Source organism: Plecotus auritus (genome assembly GCF_963455305.1).
Source record: "Plecotus auritus genome assembly, chromosome: 4".
In the NCBI taxonomy this organism is placed as follows: domain Eukaryota; kingdom Metazoa; phylum Chordata; class Mammalia; order Chiroptera; family Vespertilionidae; genus Plecotus; species Plecotus auritus.
This window is the reverse complement of record NC_137775.1, coordinates 8,621,766-8,642,099: the sequence shown is the minus strand read 5'-3', so window position 1 is coordinate 8,642,099 and position 20,334 is coordinate 8,621,766. Positions and strand designations below refer to the sequence as shown.

General features: G+C 37.7%; 1 protein-coding gene across 1 annotated transcript; it reads left to right on the top strand.

Annotated features, from left to right (window-relative positions):
• Positions 1-3,861: 3,861 nt before the first annotated feature.
• Positions 3,862-20,119, top strand: MYCT1 (MYC target 1). Its single transcript, XM_080663607.1, has 2 exons — positions 3,862-4,062; positions 17,725-20,119. Exons 1-2 carry the CDS (start codon positions 3,879-3,881, stop codon positions 18,234-18,236), a joined length of 696 nt encoding a protein of 231 aa, XP_080519733.1. The 5' UTR covers positions 3,862-3,878; the 3' UTR covers positions 18,237-20,119.
• Positions 20,120-20,334: the final 215 nt, after the last annotated feature.

Sequence of the window (20,334 nt, the reverse complement as noted above, 5' to 3'; positions counted from 1 at the left end):
GACTTGAATCAATTCATTTTGTACTTTTTACTTATAAGCTGTACTATAGGTTTTAGTTTTGTCTGGATTTTTTTTTAAATACTAAATTGCTTGGATCAATTTATTATGAGGAAGACAAACCCATGATAGTTTTAAAATAAAGCTACAAAATAAAGTTTAAAGTCAGATGTTTATCTTAAGTCTGAGTTTGTCTGACAATGTTCTTTTGTATTGTTTGTCTCTATATCAAGTACCAACTCAAACTTTTAAAGTATTGAATGTCTTTATAAATAGAGATCTTTAACTTTTGTTTTTCGGTGGTAAGTGGCATTTTTTATTAACTTGAAATGGAATGGCTAAGACAATTTTATCTTCAGATCCCTTGGAATTATTTTATTATTGACTAAATATTTAATAAGAGCCTGCTTTGTTATTTATTAAAAACATGTTATTAAGAGAACTATATTAGCCACGTAGATACAGATAAGAGCAAGATCAATAAAGTTCCTGTCCTCATAGAGCTTAACTCTCATGGAAGAGCATAAGAGACAAAGAAAAAGCAAAAACACATATAGCACAAAGTCAGGGCCTGATAAGTGCTCTGAAGAAAATGGTAACGCAGGGTCAGAGGAGAGGGAGTGGTGAGCGGGACACTTCAGACAGGGGACTATTGAATGCCCTGTAAGGACCAAGAGACCTAAATGAAGGGAGGGAGGAGGTCCTGTGACTATGGGGGAGGAACAAGCCTCCAATTGTATTTTATGACTAGTGGAGAATCCAGATCTAAAGACCCACCTTGTGAAATAATGAAGAGTAGAAAAGCAGACCTTACAGTTTTGGAAAGATAAAAATTGACTTCCTGTTTTGGCATTGCAAGTCATGGGACTCAAAAATCGCATAGATATAAACACCCATTTACATGGATCTCTGCCAAAAAAACAGTACGAATCCTTACCCAGCAAATTACGGGCACAGATAAGAACAAATGCTATCAACAGCTGTTAACAGAAAAGAAAAGTATTCCTAGGTTATATATAGTGATAGAAAACAAGTTTTCTTCAGAGTTTTGACGGGTTCTGACCATCTGCAAAAGTGGAAATTTATTGGAGAAAATCTAGATGCTCAAATATGAAACAATAAGAGGAAGTTCCAGCCTGTATCCCAGGCATGAGGTGGAGCGAACTCTGTTTCTGCCCAGAAGGCAGTTTTGACCAAGCCAGGTTCATCCTTTCTACCCATTTTGTTTCTTGTTTCAGAGTAAATACAGTTGATATAATTCTGTATCAAAATGCATCCATTTTTGAAATTATTATGTATTGAATTGTTCGTCTATAATACAACCAAATGTGGGTTTTAAAATGCATAGAGTAATTGAAGAATCCTACTGTTTCTGGAATAATTTAGAAGTATTTTAATATAGTTCTATCCAGATTTTATATATACATAAAATAGTCTTTTACTTTTCTATTTTTCTAAGTTTTGACTGGACAAAATATTGAGAAGTAAAAGTAACTATTAAAATGAGACCCCACATTTGCTTTCCTTAAACAACAGTATGGATATTTTATTTATTTGATTATATGGAAATAAACCTCAGCAAGAATATCATAGAGATGAGTCTTCATATTTTCCCACTGATGTCTCTGAATTTTTATTCTCCTTTTGGTGGCCTATATATTAATATTCAGTACATTTACAGTTAATGTAAGTCTATAAATTTTTTTAAATGAGCAAAAACAACTTAGTTTTTATAGAATTAGGAGTACAAAAATTAATATGGGATAAGCTTCAAGTTTTGTGTTTTTTTTTTGTGTTTTTTTTTTTTCAGATATTCAGGAGAATCTTACTTCACAAAGATGGTTACTGCTTCACACTTCCATTTAGGGAGTCCATGGCCAGTTAGGTGAATGCAAGCTGTGCAAGCGCTAGTGCTGGATTAAGCAAAGATTAAGGAAATTAGCTCACTGAATGCAGTTTAGAGCAGTTACTAAGTATGGTTTAGCACTGACCCCTACTTACAATGACTTCCCAGTGCTCAGAGGGTCTAGCCTAAGCTAGGAGAGCTTTTAGAATTTCAAAAGAGACTTGAAATTTTAACTAAGCCACATCTCCTGAAAAGTCTCATGGCAGCCTTTCCTATGACCACATTTTGCATACTCTCTTGCCATCCCCAGAACATCCCCAGTGAGGCCTATAATCATTCTTCTCCTTTTATGCTGCCCTTTCTACCTTCTTACCCACTCACTACTGGGTAAAATTGTTTTCATACCTTCACACACAATACCAACGTCATCCCTTCTCTCACACCTCCCCAGGATGAAAAATTACTGTGCTCAACGTATTCCTTGCTGTAGCATTTAAAATTCTGTTGTAATAAAATGTTTGTATTTATGTTTCTCTTATTACTTATTTTTTTTAAATATGTTTTTTATTGATTTCAGAGAGGAAGAGAGGGGGAGAGAGAGATAGAAACATGAATGATGAACTTTTTACAAACAGCTTTCTTGAGGTATAATTGTTCAGTGAACTTTCAAAAAGTGAATGAAGGTAAACATAGGGCTAACATATTATAAAATTTAAAGCACTTGCTGATAATCCTTAAAGGAATAGCCTAATTGATTAATATACTTGAAATTATACTGACTCTTCTTTTAAGCAATAATCGGTAAAATGAATCTATATATAAAAGCCCAAGTGACTGAATGACTGGTCGACCAGTTGCTATGACGTGCACTGACCACCAGGGGACAGACGCTCAACACACAGGATCGGGCTTCCTCCTGTCTGGATTAGCCTGTGGGGATTGGGCCGAAACCGGCTATCCGACACCCCCCGAGGGGTCCTGGATTGCAAGAGGGCACAGGCCAAGCCAAGGGACCCCACCAGTGCACAAATCCATGCACCGGGCCTCTAGTTAAAAGATAAATTAATATTATGATTACTTCCAGAGTTGTGTAACTATGAGTTTTTTTCATGATATAACTTCATGTCATACCATGTTCTCTAATTAGGTGTTTTTTTTCCCCTTCTAGATGAGCAAGAGATAGTACAAAAACGAACTTTCACAAAATGGATCAACTCTCATCTGGCCAAGCAATCTTGAAATAGTCATCCAGTTATCAGAAACATGAATGATGAGAGAGAATCATTGATTGGCTGCCTCCTGCATGCTCCACTCTAGGGGTCAAGCCCAGGAATTGATCCATGATCTCCTGGTTCATAGGTCGATGCTCAACCACTGAGCCACACTGTCTGGGCTTATTTTTTATTTTTTTTAATTGAAAAATTGCTCTTTGTCAAATAAAAGAGCATATCTTTCATTTTTTAGCATCTTTTAAAAATAGGTTCTTTCACTCTAGAAACTTTTTTTCATATTTAAATACCAATTGTAATTAAATCTAAATTAGATAAATATTTATGAAATAAAGAAATTTTCAAAATTAACATACCAAATAGAATGAGACAGGATAAGAGTTTTGAAAAGCAACAGATTTCTATAAAAAAGAGGTATTAGAAAAGTAATTGTCCTTGAACAGGACATGGATTTCTGAATTTGTTCCCCTCCATAACTTATATTTAAAGGTAATTTTAAACCATTGGAAAACAGTCTCTCTCTCTCCTGAATAAATGTCACCCCACGCTGTAGCTGAGTCTGGAATCTCCCTATGTGTGTCCGTAGGAGATGGTGAAAGAGAAGGAAAAAAGTCTCTTATCCCAAAAGCAGTTTGGAGGTGGCCAAGAGGAGGCATTCAGTACATTCGCTGAGGAAATGACGAGAAGGAAATTGTTTTGTGTCTCAGGAACCATGTGGAATTCCAAGATAAGAAAAACAGTTGCTAATTTGAGTATAAAAGCAGGAAACATGATACACTTGTTTCCTTTTATGCAAACACAAGTATATGAGGGGTTGTGTGAAAATTATTTCTCTCTTGCGGAATCACAAAGACATAGAATCAAAGTGCTTCTTTTGGCCACCCTGGCTTTTCTTTCTTTCTCTGCTTTCTCCCTCTCTTCTATTTCTGGTGGATATTATGGCTAATAACACAACAAGTTTAGGAAGTCCATGGCCAGAAAACTTTTGGGGTAAGATATTTTCTTTACCTGTTTTTTATTTAAAATTAGGATGTAGAGAAATGTACTGTGATTTATGAAAACATTGGATACCTCTGAGACCTTTTGTTTACTGTAAACTGACTCTTTTCATTGATTGATTATAATAGATATATATTTTTATATAAAATGTCTTTATTGTGGGCTATAAAGACACCCAGAAAAATCTGGGCAACAGGCATAGATTGGTTGGTGTTACAAAATATAATTAGAAAAGAATAAGAATAAAGATGAGAAGCAAGGCGGCAGTAATTGCTCTTTGGAATATGATAATGTGGCTTTTGTTGGAAAACGAAATTTCATTTGTTTAAGGTTATGGGTTATGTATTTTATTGAATGAAACCAAGAATTCCTGTAGAGGCTTACCTTAACATACATGGTCAATGCTATACTTTTTAATTCCCAAAGGGAACCTAACTAATAAGTCAGTACGTAAGGAGTGTGATGCCACAGATAAAATAAGGAATCATGTTATGAAATTAGAGGGGAAAACTGAACTAGAAAAAGCTAAGCGGGAATAACACCGTCTAACATTGTAGAGGAAGCCCAGCGCAGGAGAGAAAGGCACAGCACAGGGGGCTTGTGTTCAGACACAGCTGCTGCTCAAATGCCACGGCCGGTGGAGTCAGTAGCACCAGTTGTTCAGGCTGAGCAGTGGTCGGCAAACTGCGGCTCTTTGGCCCCTTGAGTGTGGCTCTTCCACAAAATACCACGGCCTGGGCAAGTCTATTTTGAAGAAGTGGCGTTAGAAGAAGTTGAAATTTAAAAATTTTGGCTCTCAAAAGAAATTTCAATCATTGTACCGTTGATATTGGGCTCTGCTGACTAATGAGTCTGCCGACCACTGGGATAAAGGTACCGGGAAGGACTGGGATGGGAAAACTGACATGTACTTTGGGTTCAGGGAAATTTTAAAAATCAAGGGAGCAATTTGAATTACATCCAGAAAAAGACTTCAGAGGAGAAAATGGAGTTTTAGATGGAGATCCCTGTTTATTAATCCAGAACAAGTTTTTAATCCAGTGAGAGAACTATTCCAGACTTTCTGTTGCAATTCAAGGGGATATTTTGGGAACAATGAGGGGAAAGGTGAGCAGCAGTGGCCGACTGCCCCTGGCAGCCTCATCTACGTGTCCACCATCACAGAAACTCGCATGAAGGGAATTAATCATTCTTTCTACCATCAACCAGTTATGTTTGCTTCAATTTGTAAATTATATTAGGGAACATCCTACAATAATTATATAACAAAATTAGGAAGAAAAAAAAATAAATTATATTTGCATATCTAAAAAATGGCTTGGTAGGCTTATTCAGGTAGACACCAACAGATGATAAGCCTTTGCATTGTAGACGTGTAGACATCTAATTATATGTTTGTTACAATACTACTTGGTGTCCTCATAACAGAGAAAGTGCATGTCCAAAACACAAGCCAGAGTGTGTTTACACTAAATTCATTGTTACAAATCCAAGTAGCAGTGTAAATGAATTCAAAAGCAAAGCAACTCTTACTGCAAAAGTTAATTGTTAAAGCCAAATCTATTTTTTTTTCCAACAACCAAATCTCAGGTTCACTTAGGGAAAGGAAATCATTATCCACTGACTAAAACATGGACAGTAATCATTAAGTAAACTTGAAGCTGTAAGAGCAAATGTTTAGTTGGAGTCTATTTGCCCATCCTCAAAATGATAATTTTTTTAAATATAGAAATCTGTGCTGGAAAAAGAATTCAAACTTACTGTTCCAAAGATAGTTCCTGGTGTTTCTTTGTCTTAGTATGTGCATACAATGGAAAATAGATAAAAATAATGAAATCCAGGAAGAGGGGTGTTATGTTGATAAGCATTAACAAAATCAGGGCAAATATGTTGAGCAGATATAATGTTTTGGGGAAAATATGTAAAAGATGACATTATTTTTTTCTGAAGTAAGGAATATTAAGTGGAAAATGCAAAAGTGTAAATGTGAATATATAAAAGATAAAAGTTACTTGAAACATAAATGCCCATCTTTTGCTTTTCCTTTCTAAATTGATATCTATTTTGATCACTGACTCCACAGACATATTATTTTGAAAATCTTGTAAAATGCAGTATAAGGCATTGTCCATGGCTACCAAAGTCAACTGGCTGCTTCTCACTTTGAATTTGGAGAAGTAAAGAAAGACTAGCTTAGAAAAACAAAACTTGAGCGTTAAGCATATCAGTTTCTCAGACTTAACACACTTAAGCTGCATAAAATGATGATGGTTATTACCAATCATGACAGCTTGCATTTTCATAGTAATCGCCCCCAAAACTTATTACATGTTGTGCAAGTATTAAGGCAATTAGTGCAGGGTGGGCAACAGAATCAGCCTGAGAGGGACAACCTAGGTGAAGATACCCCCTTGCAGTTCTCAGTTTTGCTTAAAACTATTGCTGTACACACTGCCCATGAAACCAGCCAGAGACAGCGGGGCAAAGTTAGCTGTGCCCTAATGTAATGAAATCAACTTAGTTGCCCTCGTGGTCCTTGGAGTCCTAAAGAATACATGTTGTGGTTAAACTTCCTGTCTTACCATGTGGCTGTTCTCTTTTGGTTAACAGTGTATGTGTATTTGGCTAGCATTGTATGTGTGCTTAGCTAGCATTGTGTGTGTGTTTGGCTAGCATTGTATGTGTGTTTGGCTAGCATTGTGTGAGTGTTTGGCTAGCATTGTGTGTGTGTTTGGCTAGCATTGTGTGTGTGCTTAGCTAGCATTGTGTGTGTTTTTGGCTAGCATTGTGTGTGTGTTTGGCTAGCATATGTGTGTGTGTTTGGCTAGCATATGTGTGTATATTTGACTAGCATTGTGTGTGTATTTGGCTAACATTGTATGTGTATTTGGCTAGCATTGTATGTGTATTTGGCTAGCATTGTGTGTGTGTTTGGCTAGCATATGTGTGTGTATTTGGCTAGCATATGTGTGTATATTTGACTAGCTTTGTATGTGTATTTGGCTAGCATTGTGTGTGTGTTTGGCTAGCATTGTGTGTGCTTAGCTAGCATTGTATGTGTATTTGGCTAGCATTGTGTGTATATTTGGCTAGCATTGTGTGTGTATTTGGCTAGCATTGTGTGTGTGTTTGGCTAGCATTGTGTGTGTGTTTGGCTAGCATTGTGTGTGTGTTTGGCTAACATTGTATGTGTATTTGGCTAGCATTGTGTATGTATTTGGCTAGCATTGTGTGTGTGTTTGGCTAACATTGTGTGTGTGTTTGGCTAGCATATGTGTGTGTATTTGGCTAGCATTATGTGTGTGTTTGGCTAGCATTGTGTGTATATTTGGCTAGCATCATTGGTTTAGGAGCTTGCATTTATTTACCTCAATCAATCCTCTCCCAAATGGCAATGTCTGTCCTCAAGAAGATTACATTCTTGGAGGAGATTATGTGCTCATTCATATGCAAATAAATGCCTTTATTGTTGTGGAATAATACAAGATAATATATGGTAAAATGGCAATGATTGGTAATATATTACAAGTTTTCAAAAAATATGGCAGAAATGGTTCCTAAATCCTTTTCAGAAGAAAAGAGACTGCCTGTTTCTAGAAGGTCAGATAAGATTCAAATAGAGAGATAATTCTAGGAAGGACTTTTCAGTCATTCATTTTTCCTTCATTCACTCATTAACTCATTCATTCATATATTTATCTATCTACTTCATTAGTTTACTCAGAAGCATTGACTGGCCACCCATCCTATATAATAAAAGCCTAATATGCAAATCAACTGAATGGCGAAACGACTGATGGAATGACCGGTCGCTATGATGTGCACTGGCCACCAGGGGGCAGATGCTCAACACAGGAGCTGCTCCCAGCCCTCAGGCCCCAGGCCAGCCAAGGCGGGTGCCAGCGGGGGGCTCCCCGATCACCCCGCTGGTCACCCTATTGTTCAGCCCTGATCACTGGCAAGACCAAGGGACCATACCCATGTACAAATTTTGTGCATCAGACCTCTAGTTACTATATAAGAGGCAATGTGTTAGGTATTAGGACAGAAATAAGGCCTAGCTGGAGAATTTCAGGGAGCTCAGGAGAAATGTTATCAGCAAATATGCACAAGTAAGTACACACAAGCCACGTTTGTTGAGAAGTGAATGGCTTGAGGCAGAATTGTGTAAAGAATGACAGTGTGAAAGTTTGAGTAAGTTTAACATAATAATCCTCAATTCCCATGAACTGGGTCTCCCCTCTTTCCTCTTCCCTAAGAGTTTTTCTCTAAGGTGGTGGTGGGGGTGGGGGGGATGGAGGGGAGGTAACATACTATTAGGATATTGGAGAAAGAGCGCCTTTGGTTCTTGAGAGAATATTTTTAGTTCTGATACTTGCTTTGTACACTTAGTTATTTCTTACAGTTTCCATTTTTCTGCTGATACTCTCTACTTTTTCTTTCATTATGAACATTTTCCTTCACATCATTAAACATAGATATCAGTTGCTTTGACATCTTTATTAGAACATCTGGGTCATCCTAGTGTCTTAAAGGGCTGACTTTCTTTTCTCTTAGAAGGGGTCACATTTTCCTGTTTCTTCATGTCAAGCAGCTTTACATTGTATTCTGAACATTTTCAATGGGCTTTTGAATTTTATTTTTTTTTTTAATATATTTTATTGATTTTTTACAGAGAGGAAGGGAGAAGGATAGAGAGTCAGAAACATCGATGAGAGAGAAACATTGATCAGCTGCCTCCTGCACACTCCCCACTGGGTATGTGCCCGCAACCAAGGTACATGCCCTTGACCGGAATCGAACCTGGGACCCTTGAGTCCGCAGGCTGATGCTCTATCCACTGAGCCAAACCAGTTAGGGCAGAATTTTTTTACATTACCTAGAAGAGTTTCTTTTTCTAGTTTGTTTTCACAAGCAAATACATTTTTAGAACTCCAACTAAAATCCCTGTAAAGCCTGTCTCTGGAAAGGCAGTTCACGTCTCAGATTAGTTTAGTTGGTCTTTTGGTTTGTTATTTCTCTAGCTGTGCTGTTTGGAATTTGCAATACAATACAGTTCAAGAGTCAACCATAGATATAGGAAATGTTTTTCAATAAAATTTAGGGATCCTCTTTTCCGCTGTTTCTTCAGACTGGAAATATTACAGGCTTTCAGTTGGAGTTTCACCTGCCCCACATAACTCAGACTGGAAACTGTGCTCTGGCCAGAAGTTTTGAAAAGTAGAAAAATAATCTAGTTCTTTCTCTTCTTTTCTTCCAAGTGTCAGATTCCCTCTAGTAACTGCCTATGTTTGGTCATTCTTCAGTGCCTGCAGAAAGGAATTGTTTTAGGGGAAGGGAAGGGTGTGTGGTTTAACCAATATTTATAGTCAGTATACCTGAAAGGATCAGTCCACAAAAGCCTACTTGGAATCTTATCTTTACACTAGAGGCCCAGTGCACGAATTCGTGCACCAGTGGGGTCCTTCAGCTTGGCCAGCGGGATGGGTCCAAAACTGGTTTCCGACATCCCCCAAGGGGTCCGGGATTGCGAGAGGGCACAGGCCAGGCTGAGGGACCCCACTGGTGCACGATCAGGGCCTGGGAAGGACACGGGAGGTTCGCCAGCCACAGAGGGACTGCAGGAGGGCTCAAGGGTATATCCGGCCCCTCTTGCTCAGTCCCGATTGGCCAGATCCCAGCAGCAAGCTAACCTACCAGTCAGAGCATCTGACCCCTGGTGGTCAGTGCACGTCATAGAGACTGGTCAACTAGTTGACTGTCTAACCCAGGGGTGGGCAAACTTTTTGACTCGAGGGCCACAATGGGTTCTTAAACAGGACCGGAGGGCCGGAACAAAAGCATGGATGGAGTGTTTGTGTGAACTAATATAAATTCAAAGTAAAGGAGCGGAGGGGAGAGCAAGAGAACCGGATAGAACAGCCGGATCCGGCCCACGGGCCGTAGTTTGCCCAAGGCTGGTGGTGGTGCACGTCATAGCAAGCAGTTGAGCAGCCTTAGCATATCATTAGCATATTATGCTTTGATTGGTTGAACGGCTGACCCGACGACTGGACACTTAGCATATTAGGCTTTTATTACATACGATGTTTCTACTGTCTATGCAAAGACTTAAGTCAGGAAGGAGTCTGGTGGCAGAGGGCAGTGCGGATGGAGTTAGATGAGCCAGTAGAAGAGTAGAGGTGAGCAGAGATAATTAAATACAGGTCAACTTGGAAGCTCTATCTATAGAGGCCACTTTTAGGAGTTTACTTTTACTCAAATATGGCGGGCTTAGAAGAGTGATGTGATTTGACTTACATTTTCAAAGGTTCACTGTGGCTATTATATTGAGAATAGAACGTAATTGGGAGAGTGTGGAAAAAAAGACCAGATAAAAGGCTACTGTAATATTCCAGGTCAGAGATGCTGACTGCTTGGACCTTGAAGGTGGCAGAGTAGTTAATAAGAAGTTGAATTCTGGATATAGAGGCATTGTGAAAACAGACCAAAGAGGATTTTCTGGCAGATGATATGCTCATAAAAGTAATTACTCTGTTGAAATTATTGTAATCCATTGAGTTTTCTGTGCCCTAAACATTATTCTCTCTGAAAAGCTTTTGCCAACATGTTGTTGCTTGAAACATTCTCCTCTTTACTCGAGGGAACCAGGAACAGCATGCTAGTACATAACCTGCTTTGGTAATAGTTAAGCTTCATTATTCTTATAATTGTAAAGGATTTTGTGAATAGATCAATGTTCTCTTCTGTTATCAAAGACTAAAATTACTTTTCAGATATTGGAACGATTCAACTCAAGGCCACTAGATGGTAGCCTCTACTAAATTTTAATACTAATAAAATTTGAGGTAATGATTAGATTTACTAAAAACCAGATTCAATATTAGAATATTAGAATTGGGAGGCACTGTAGTGACTGTTAGTAGGCCAAAATTAATAACATGACTTGGGCAAGTTAAATACCCATTATAATAAAAATTATTCATTGAGGACATATGAGCCAGTCCCTTGCTAGTTGTGTAGAAACACAATACAAATTAGAATAACAATACCTAATTTATGTGCCATACCTTATTGATCTTATTTATTTATTGGTCCTTGTTTTTATGTTTATTTATTTTTGTTGAATTTACTTATTGGGGTGTGTTGGTTAATAAAATTATATAGATTTCAGGTGTATAATTCTCTAATACATCATCTGTATACTCTACTGATTTAGAATTTGTTCATTTTTTACTTCAAATGGATATCTGCATTTTAAAAAGTAATTGTTTGTTCTCATTATGTGCATTATATTGCAATTATATGAAGTGAAATCATGGCTCATTTTTCTTCCCCTAAGAATGTTGAGAAATAAGAAGCAAACTGTCCTCAAAAGAGAAATATCTGAGCCAATATATCTTTCAGGTATATTTTCTTTTATAGTAATTATTTTTAAAAGCTCCCAAAATTTATGGGCAGAAGTCTGCCAGAATTAAACTACATAATTTTAAAGCTGTATGGCCAATAGATACTGTTTTTATTACATATTTTCTGGATTCATAGTTTGTGTCAGAAAAATCATTCACTATAAACAAAAAATCTCCTTATGGAAGACCATTCTGGAACAGGCTATTATAATTGTGGTTCTTGATATTTCTTTCTTATTGCTTTTCTGCATTTCCACACTTGTTCTTGCAGTATTTCAGCAAGTCTTAGAGAGTCTTATGTCATTACTCTCATCTATAAGTATTAAAAAATTCTGCATATATAGCAAGGACATAAGAATTAGTGCAATAATTTCTAAAACAGGTATCTGACTGACCATATGGGAAAAGAAGTCAGTTTCGTGGCATGTGCACTCAACTGAACAACAAAATTAGGCAAATCCATATCTAAGGCAGTATAATGTTCTCTCTCATTTTTATAATTTCTGTAGCTCCATCTTATTGTATTTATATTCCTTCAAAATTTAAATAATTTATTATTAATTGAAAGGGCGGGGAGACTCCATGTTCCTTTTGTTCCATGTCTTCCACCTCGTGGAGTCAGGTTCCCACCCTAGAACCTCTCCAAGAGCCCAACCCACACCTTTGAATTAGCCAATAGAAATGCAAGGGAAAGTAAGCCACGCCCTGCCCCCATGTGCAACCTGACCCCAACCAATCAGCGGAGGCCACACTACCTCACCCCTCCTACCTCTCCCAGGCCCCCTATAAATCAGCGCGTTTGGGGTCTTGGGCTCTCTCTCTCTCTCCACCTCGCCGCTGTGCCGGTGTGTATGTGGGGGGGACTGGGCTCGAGCTAGCTTGATTAAAGGCTCTTTGCTTTTGCATCGGACTCGGCTCCCTGGTGGTCTTTGGGGATCACGAAATCTGGGCATAACATTAATATGTATATATTATTCTCAGGTACTTTTGGCATTCAATATTTAATCCTCTTCAGCTATGTATATAACCATATACAGTCTTTCATTTATAATAACCACATATTTTGAATCATAATCATCTATTCTGCCTACATTGTGGGCCCAGACACTAGGTCTATGATGTCAAATAGAAATATTACCAACCCATAGGAAATAATAATTTAAAATAGATATATTATCAAATTGCTCTTGTGAGACTATTATTCTACTTTTAGTGCCACTAAAAATAATAATCTTTCCACTCACAAAACTTATATTTGTCATTTACAAAGATTGTGGTAGTTGAAAATATTCTTTAACAACTTATCTACCAGAGTTTGTATATGACCCTTGTTTTCTTATATCAGAACAATAATAGATTTTGGAAAGAAAGTCACCTGGCATATAAATATATTTCTCACTCCATGTATTTTGGTTTCCTTTGCTAATTTTCTCAATCACTTTAAGGAGAAGAAACTATTTCCCCCTGGTTATATATTTTGAAAATTTCTTTTTTTTTTCTTGACATTGAACCTGATGCTATTTCTCACTAAAGATAAACCACTAGGAACACTTTATTTGCCAGAAGAGACTGTGGTCCAGAGGTTGAAAGGGTAGACACACTGAGAAACACCTGTATGGAAACTCCTGTAAATCTTCAAATGCTTTTACTGGGTAACTGACTCTGTTTCAAGATCTTGGCTTTATCTCCATTTAGTTGAAATAAGGTAAATATATGTTTGGCCTCATCTAATATACCTGCTTATATCCTGATATATGTAGGATCCTCAATCAGACTCTAGTGGTTATATAAGTTTATATACAAAAGCCAGGGCATGTACTTTGTGAACTTGACTATTTGTCTCCTCATTTTATGTTGTACATGAGTGAAAGCCATCGTCTCCTGACCAGTGTTGGTGTCAATATTCAATTATTAAAATAAATCATGTTAGTTCTGCCCTGGCTCAGTAAACCTAAAAAAGTTTTGGGTTTGATTTCCATCAGGGCACATACCTAGGTTGCTGGTTTGATCCCTAGTTGGGGCACTTAGGAAAAGCAAATGACCCATGTTTCTGTCTCACATCAATGTTTCCTTCTCCCTTCCTCTCTCTCTAAAAATCAATAAACATATCTTTAGTGAGGATTTTAAAAAATTATGTTAGTTCTACTATATAAATCTTACAATCTTTCAATATCAATAAAATGAGAAATTTGAGTCCAAGGCATTTTTAAGAGTTTGTTTTAGCTAAAACCCCATATCTCTGTTTCTATATTTGAAGTTGTTGATATTTAAAATTCTCTAATGGAGGCTGTTGATTCAGGGAAATAAATCAATAGAAAACATAATATTGTTTACCATAACTTTCCCAAGTATTTTCGTTCATAACAGACTTTCAAATCTGGTGTCCACCCTTGTCTTCCCACGCCAGAATCCTGGGAGTCATTCTAGAATCCTCTTTTCCTCCATATAGCAAAGTATGATGTTTTTACTGGTTGACTTTTATTTCTAGATGTTGAAGGTGGGAGAGGAATTGTGTGTCCTTTAATGGTTTTTAATTTTCTTTTGTCTCAAAGGATCCCAAATTTTCCCTTTACTCTTTCTTTTCTCCTTCATTATATAGTTACCAAAAGCCCCTCTCCTTCTCTTCCTTTGTTGTTTTTAAGAAGCTTCATTGAGACAGAATTTACCCACTGAAAGGGTACATTTAAATGGTTTTTATTATAGCCACAAAGTTGTGTGACCATCACCGCAATCTAATCTGAGAACATTTTGTCCTTCACAAAGAAACCCTGTTCCCATAGCAGTCACTCCCATTCCCTCCCATCTCTCCCACCCGCCCTAAGCAATCACTATTTGCTTTCTATCTCTCAGTTTTGTCTGTTCTGGACATTTCCTATAAATGCAATCGTATGAGAGGTGATCTTTGGCAGTCTTTCCAAAGAAATGTGCCTCCTCACATTCATGCCCCAAAAGCTTCTTTCCTAAAGCACTGTGTTCAGGGACCAGAATACCTTTTCATCATTTTTAGTTGTTACAGAATTGCCTTTCTTCTCCATGAAGGCTTTCGGTGAAAGCATGGAAGATAATTGATTGGCACCTCCATTGTTTTTCATAGTTCATTTTCTAGGTAACTTGAAGTTGGATGTCACTGTCTTCTAATTATGCTGAAGACATGGGTTTTGTACAGTTTTATTTGTTCATTTTGTTGTTTTCTAATGTTTTGTGTTTGTTTTTTCTTTTGGAAGAAATGTTGGAGAGTTTTTATTTACATTGCTGCCATTGTCTTGGAAACTCTGAATTCCTATAACTTCTTTTCTGGGCTCCAAATATTTGGGGTCCCGATAGAGGTCAATTTGGAATTTTACTATATTCCTAGCAAGGCTTACATTAGGTTCTAACATTATTTATTTGCTTTTTCCAGGTAGTGTCTAACGCAATAAAATCCTCATCTCAAGAGACTGCATTTTCAGGTTATGACTCAGCATTATTTTTGTGAGACACATTTTGGAAGAACAATACTGGGTCTAAGAGATATTTCCTGAATCATCTTGTAATTCAGAAGTCATTTTCCTATTATAAAAAAAATGATTGTTTAGATTTAATATAAACAATTGCCTTAGAGGATTTTTATATTTCTAAAGATAATTGTGAAAGTAGGAGATAACAAATATAATCTTTCATCAGGAGATAATGTAACAATAAAAGGTGGAAAGACATGGAATATATCTTAAAATTAAGGAGCAATGATCATTCTTATATATTCATTAACATCAGCTGAATTACTGATTTTCATAGAATCCTATATAATAAAAGGCTAATATGCAAATTGTCCCCTCAGGAGTTTGACCGGGAGACTGGGAGTTGGATCGCTCACTATGACATGCCCTGACCACCAGGGGGCGGGGCAGAACATGGCGGGCAACCAGCAGCAGTGGCGGGACACTGAGGGAGTGAAGGAAGGAGGAGGTGGGGAGGCGGGGAATCTGATTGGCCCTGATCCTGGCCAGGCCTAGAGACCCTACCTGTGCAGAATTTCGTACACCGGGCCTCTAGTACAATAATAAATGGGTTAAAAAACCTTGGCAATAATAAAATCTAATTCTATTAAAAAGTAATAAAACAAATGAGTCTAAACAAATTTCTTAAAAATCACAAACATGTTAGGGATGAAGCTGAATTTGAATCAGTAAGCTTTTGCTGTGCAACAATCCAACCCAAAACATAGTGGCCTAAATGATCATTGACGTGGCTCATAATTCTGGGGTTGGCAATTTGGATGCAGCTCAGCTTAATGCATTTCCTGCTGGCCTTCGCTCATGTATCACACTCAGATGTTGGATTGACTAAACGATCACACTTACATATTTGGAGTTTGACAGGCTCTTGGCCAGGGCCACAAGGATAACTGGGCCATGTAGCTCTCAACAACCAAGAGGCTAGCCTGAATGATTTCATCTGCTGGCAATTGCAGGTTTCCCGAGAGCAGAAGGGGTGGAAGCTGAAAGCCTTCTTGAGACTTCGACTTGTGCTAGCACAGCTTCATTTCCATTGAGTCCTATTGGCCCAAGCAAGTCATGAAGGCAGACCAGATTCAAGGGGTGGGGAAGCAGATTCTACCTCCTCCTGAAAGGAACCCCTCTTGTTTTCCCAATTTCACAACCCCATTTAGTTAATTTCTGGATAAGCAATTAGATAAGATAGCTTACTCCTCTACTTAAGAGTAACTAATTGTTTAATGAAATGTAGGTGTCTCTATCCAAAAGGTTATACATGAAATGGAGCTTAAAGAATGAGTTTTCCAGACAGAAATGTAAAAATTGTATCTAGATATAAAGAAATAAATACGTGGGAAGGCACAGAATTTAAGAGAGAATGACAGGCTTTGGGTTAGTGAGAAAATCAACATGGCTCATGAGTTCAATCATGGGGTAGAGAATGGAGAAATGTGGCGGGTGGTAAGGCTGGAGGGGTCTTCTGATATGCAGGGTGTCTTCCCATTCAAAGCAGGGGCTCTGTTACCAAGTTTCATTCAAGAATATGTGTGTAGTTCCCACGAAGGAGCAGTAAGGTAGAATTTCCTTGGTAAGGTTTTCTGCCCTCCCCCATTTCCCACCAGAACAGGAAATCTGAACAAATACAAGTTCTGTGAATTGAAGGATACTAGTGTATAGTGAAGATTCTATGGAAATTCAGGGGACAGGAATTTTATTATCAAAACAAGGACATGATGGCAGCATGAACCAGAACTTTGGGACCGAGAAAGAGCCCAGTAGTCTGTACAGGTCATGTCAGCAATGAGTCGTAGATATAAGTGACAGTCCAGAATTTCAGAGAATATAACATAAATCAGTCAGCCCACCAGATGGTTCTAGCCCAGCACTTCCTCTCTCAGAATGAGCTCAGAAAGTGAGACATCATGAACCCTGCAGACGGGAGACATTGATGGGCTTGATAAGAACAGACAGAGGAAAAGGCAAAATCAATACGATTACAAAATTCCTTGTGAACTCTGCACATTACTTACTACTGTAACTCAAATGGCAATAATCTTTCAACTATATCTGCAACCCTATAAAAATTTTATGAGCTAAATAATGGCTTTTTAAAAAAACCACGAGACTATATTTATTACTTCTTTCTTAAAGATGATAAAATAGCCCTGGCCTGTTTGGCTCAGTGGATAGAACGTCAGCCTGTGGACTGAGAAGTCCCAGGTTCAATTCTGGTCAAGGGCACATGCCCAGGTTGTAGGCTCAATCCCCAGGAGGGGGCATGCAGGAGGCAGCCAATCAATGATTCTCTCTCATCATTGATGTTTCTATCTCTCTCTTCCTCTCCCTTCCTCTCTGAAATCAATAAAAATATTTTTTAAAAAGATGATAAAATAATGTAAGTAACATGAAATGATACAGATAAAATGTTATTTTATGAGTATATTCTTTTGTTTAAATGGAAACAACAGCTTTTACTTGTTCATACCCATCTAGTACAATTTTCTCTTTCTCTAACTTAAAATAGGTGTAATCATATAGAGGGTCCCAAAAAGTATATACACACTTTGAATAATTAATTGCAATGTTTCCTTCTTTTCAGATTTAACCCATTGGAATTAATAATTATTTAACGTGTGTATACATTTCTGGGAGGAGGCACCCTCAATATGCCATCCCACAGTTACTGTATTTGTATTCTGCCCTGTGTTTTCAGTTGGGTCCCTATTTGCAAATCAAATTACCTGTTTGGTTTTTTTGTTTCTTTGTTTCAGAGGATCTTATCATGTCCTTCACAGTGTCCATGGCCATTGGGCTCGTCATCGGAGGATTTATTTGGGCCCTGTTTGTCTGCTTGTCTCGAAGAAGAGCTAGTGCCCGCATCTCCCACTGGAGTTCAAGTCGGCGACCTAGGTCTTCTTATTCTCATGGCCTCAACAGGCCTGGGTTTTACCGCCACAGTGGCTACGAACGCCGCAGCAACCTCAGCCTGGCCAGTCTCACCTTCCAGCGACAAGCTTCCCTGGAACAAGGCAATTCCTTTCCACGAAAATCAAGCTTCAGGGCTTCGACGTTCCATCCATTTCTGCAAAGTCCACCACTTCCCGTGGACACTGACAGCCAGGTGATGACTCTCCCCTCTTCCCCGACCTCTCCCACCATCCTCACTGCTCAGAGCCTGAGGCGCCCTGATTTCCACTGGTCCAGTAGCAGCCTTCCAGTGGGCCTTTCCCCACCGCCTCCGCCCACCTATGAGTCCATCATAAAGGCATTCCCCGATTTCTGACAAGGTGCTTGTGTGAACTTGGTTCTTTCTTTCCTCGTCTTGTCTTGAAAGGAAATCATAAATAGACTAAACAGAATTTTGAGGACATGGCCCAAATGACCGATGAGTTCCCAAACTGGAAAGTTGAACATAACAATGTACCTTTTCTTTGATCCCATTTTTCCTTATCTCACAAATAAGTAATATGTTCACAAATCGTTATATATTTATGTATTTTGTACTCAATGTGAGGATTTTTAAAGGTAGTGATTCTAATCTAAGAATCATCAGTAATACAGTATGTATATTTTAGACTAAAATAAAAACAAGGTAGTTGTGGTTTACAATCCCCACTCACTGTCCAATGTGATTACATAGGGTATAAGAAATCAGTGTCACTTAAAAGGTGTTCTAGCTTAAGAAATTTTAATTTTGCTCTCTTTGGAATGACAAGTGAACGATTTTACAATCTTGGATTTCTGATGAACTATATGGGTACAAAATGACAGAACATAGAAGATTCCAAAGTTCCCTGATTCCACTCACTTATGCAAAGGATGGGCATCAAGCCAAAGAAGCTGAACTCGGTGGGTATTACAGGATACTTCCATTTTGCCCTTTGCTTTTGTGCTTTTCCTCAGAATAGTTTTCCACACATCATGGAAGCAGAATCCCTGGATTTACTCACATGACAATTTACTTTCTTCACTGTCATAGTTATGTTTTTAGAAAAGCAACAGCCACAAATCCAATTCATTTAACCTAATAACACACATTAACACTGAGCTTATATTTTTCCTAAGGGATAAGTTTTATTTCTTAGGTTTAAATCTAGCAATAGGGAAAGCCCTTTATCTAGAGACTTTCTCCTGTAATTTCACAAACAAATAAGTTGGAGTCGGCGGGGACAAAGTCTGTCATTGAAATAGATGTTACACCTGTGAAGAATTCTCCTTCCTGGATTGACTCATCAGGCATCATCCCTCGTTTGCATCTCTATGCATTCAACCTCAGATTCTGTGAAGAGTCTTTATAAATAAATGACTAAACCATGCCATAACTGCAGGCAGTTATTTACGGAGTTCACTTCCACAGATGGCCATCCTCTTAAAGAAAGGTACATCCCCAAATGTGGGTACCAGAGAGCTTCAGGGGCCAGATGCCTGTGGCTGCCCTTTTTCATTTAAGGACACAAGTTCACTGGATAATGACTCTAAAGGCCTGTGCTTTATATCTGATACAGTGAATATTTTGCTTATGTCGCTGTTTGTTTGCTCCTATGAACATTGGGATTTTTGGTGAAGAAAAATGTACTCTCATTTTAGTTTCTGCAATGCAGTGGTCCCAGCTACTAGTGTCTAAGTATGGCTTAAGATTGTAAAGATTTTTATATAATAAGATGTTTTACATAGCATTTTCTTTATTAGTTTTATTTAGCTTATATTTATATGGCTCCTTAAGGACAATTATTCTTAATGATGTCTATAGGTAGGTTCTCTTTAATGCAATATACCAGAAAAAAAAAGAAGGAAGGAAAGAAAAAAAGCTCACAGGATAACCAATTTGTTCTGTTTTTGTTTGTTTGTTTGTTTTTGTGTGTGTGTGTTTTTTTAACACATTTAGCAATCATCATATAGCCACATAAAATTTCAAGGGATCATTAACTTAGTAACAGAGCTATCTTGCATGTATATCATTCTTATTGTTTAACATGAGAAGTTAAACAGATTTTATATTGGGAGTAAAAACTGTTTTATATCTCACAATCAAAATGGGTGTCTTGTAAATACCGCGCAATGTCTGAAATGTGAAATTAAAGCCCAACCTGCAGACTTTTTTGGTTGTATTTTTTATTTGAAATGTTTAATATTTTTATGAAACAAATTAAACTGATGTTAATTTTGATTCATGGGTTATTTCTTTAGTAACTTTGAATATCTCCTATTTACTTTGGCCTTCGAACCCAATCTAGACCATTCTTTATCTATTCCTGAGACACAAACATTATTTTATATAAAAATATATTTTTTAAAAAGGGTGACATTACCAATAAATGGAACAGGATTTTTCAATGAGTTAATGCATATGGGAAATATTATTTATTAAAAAACATTAGCTT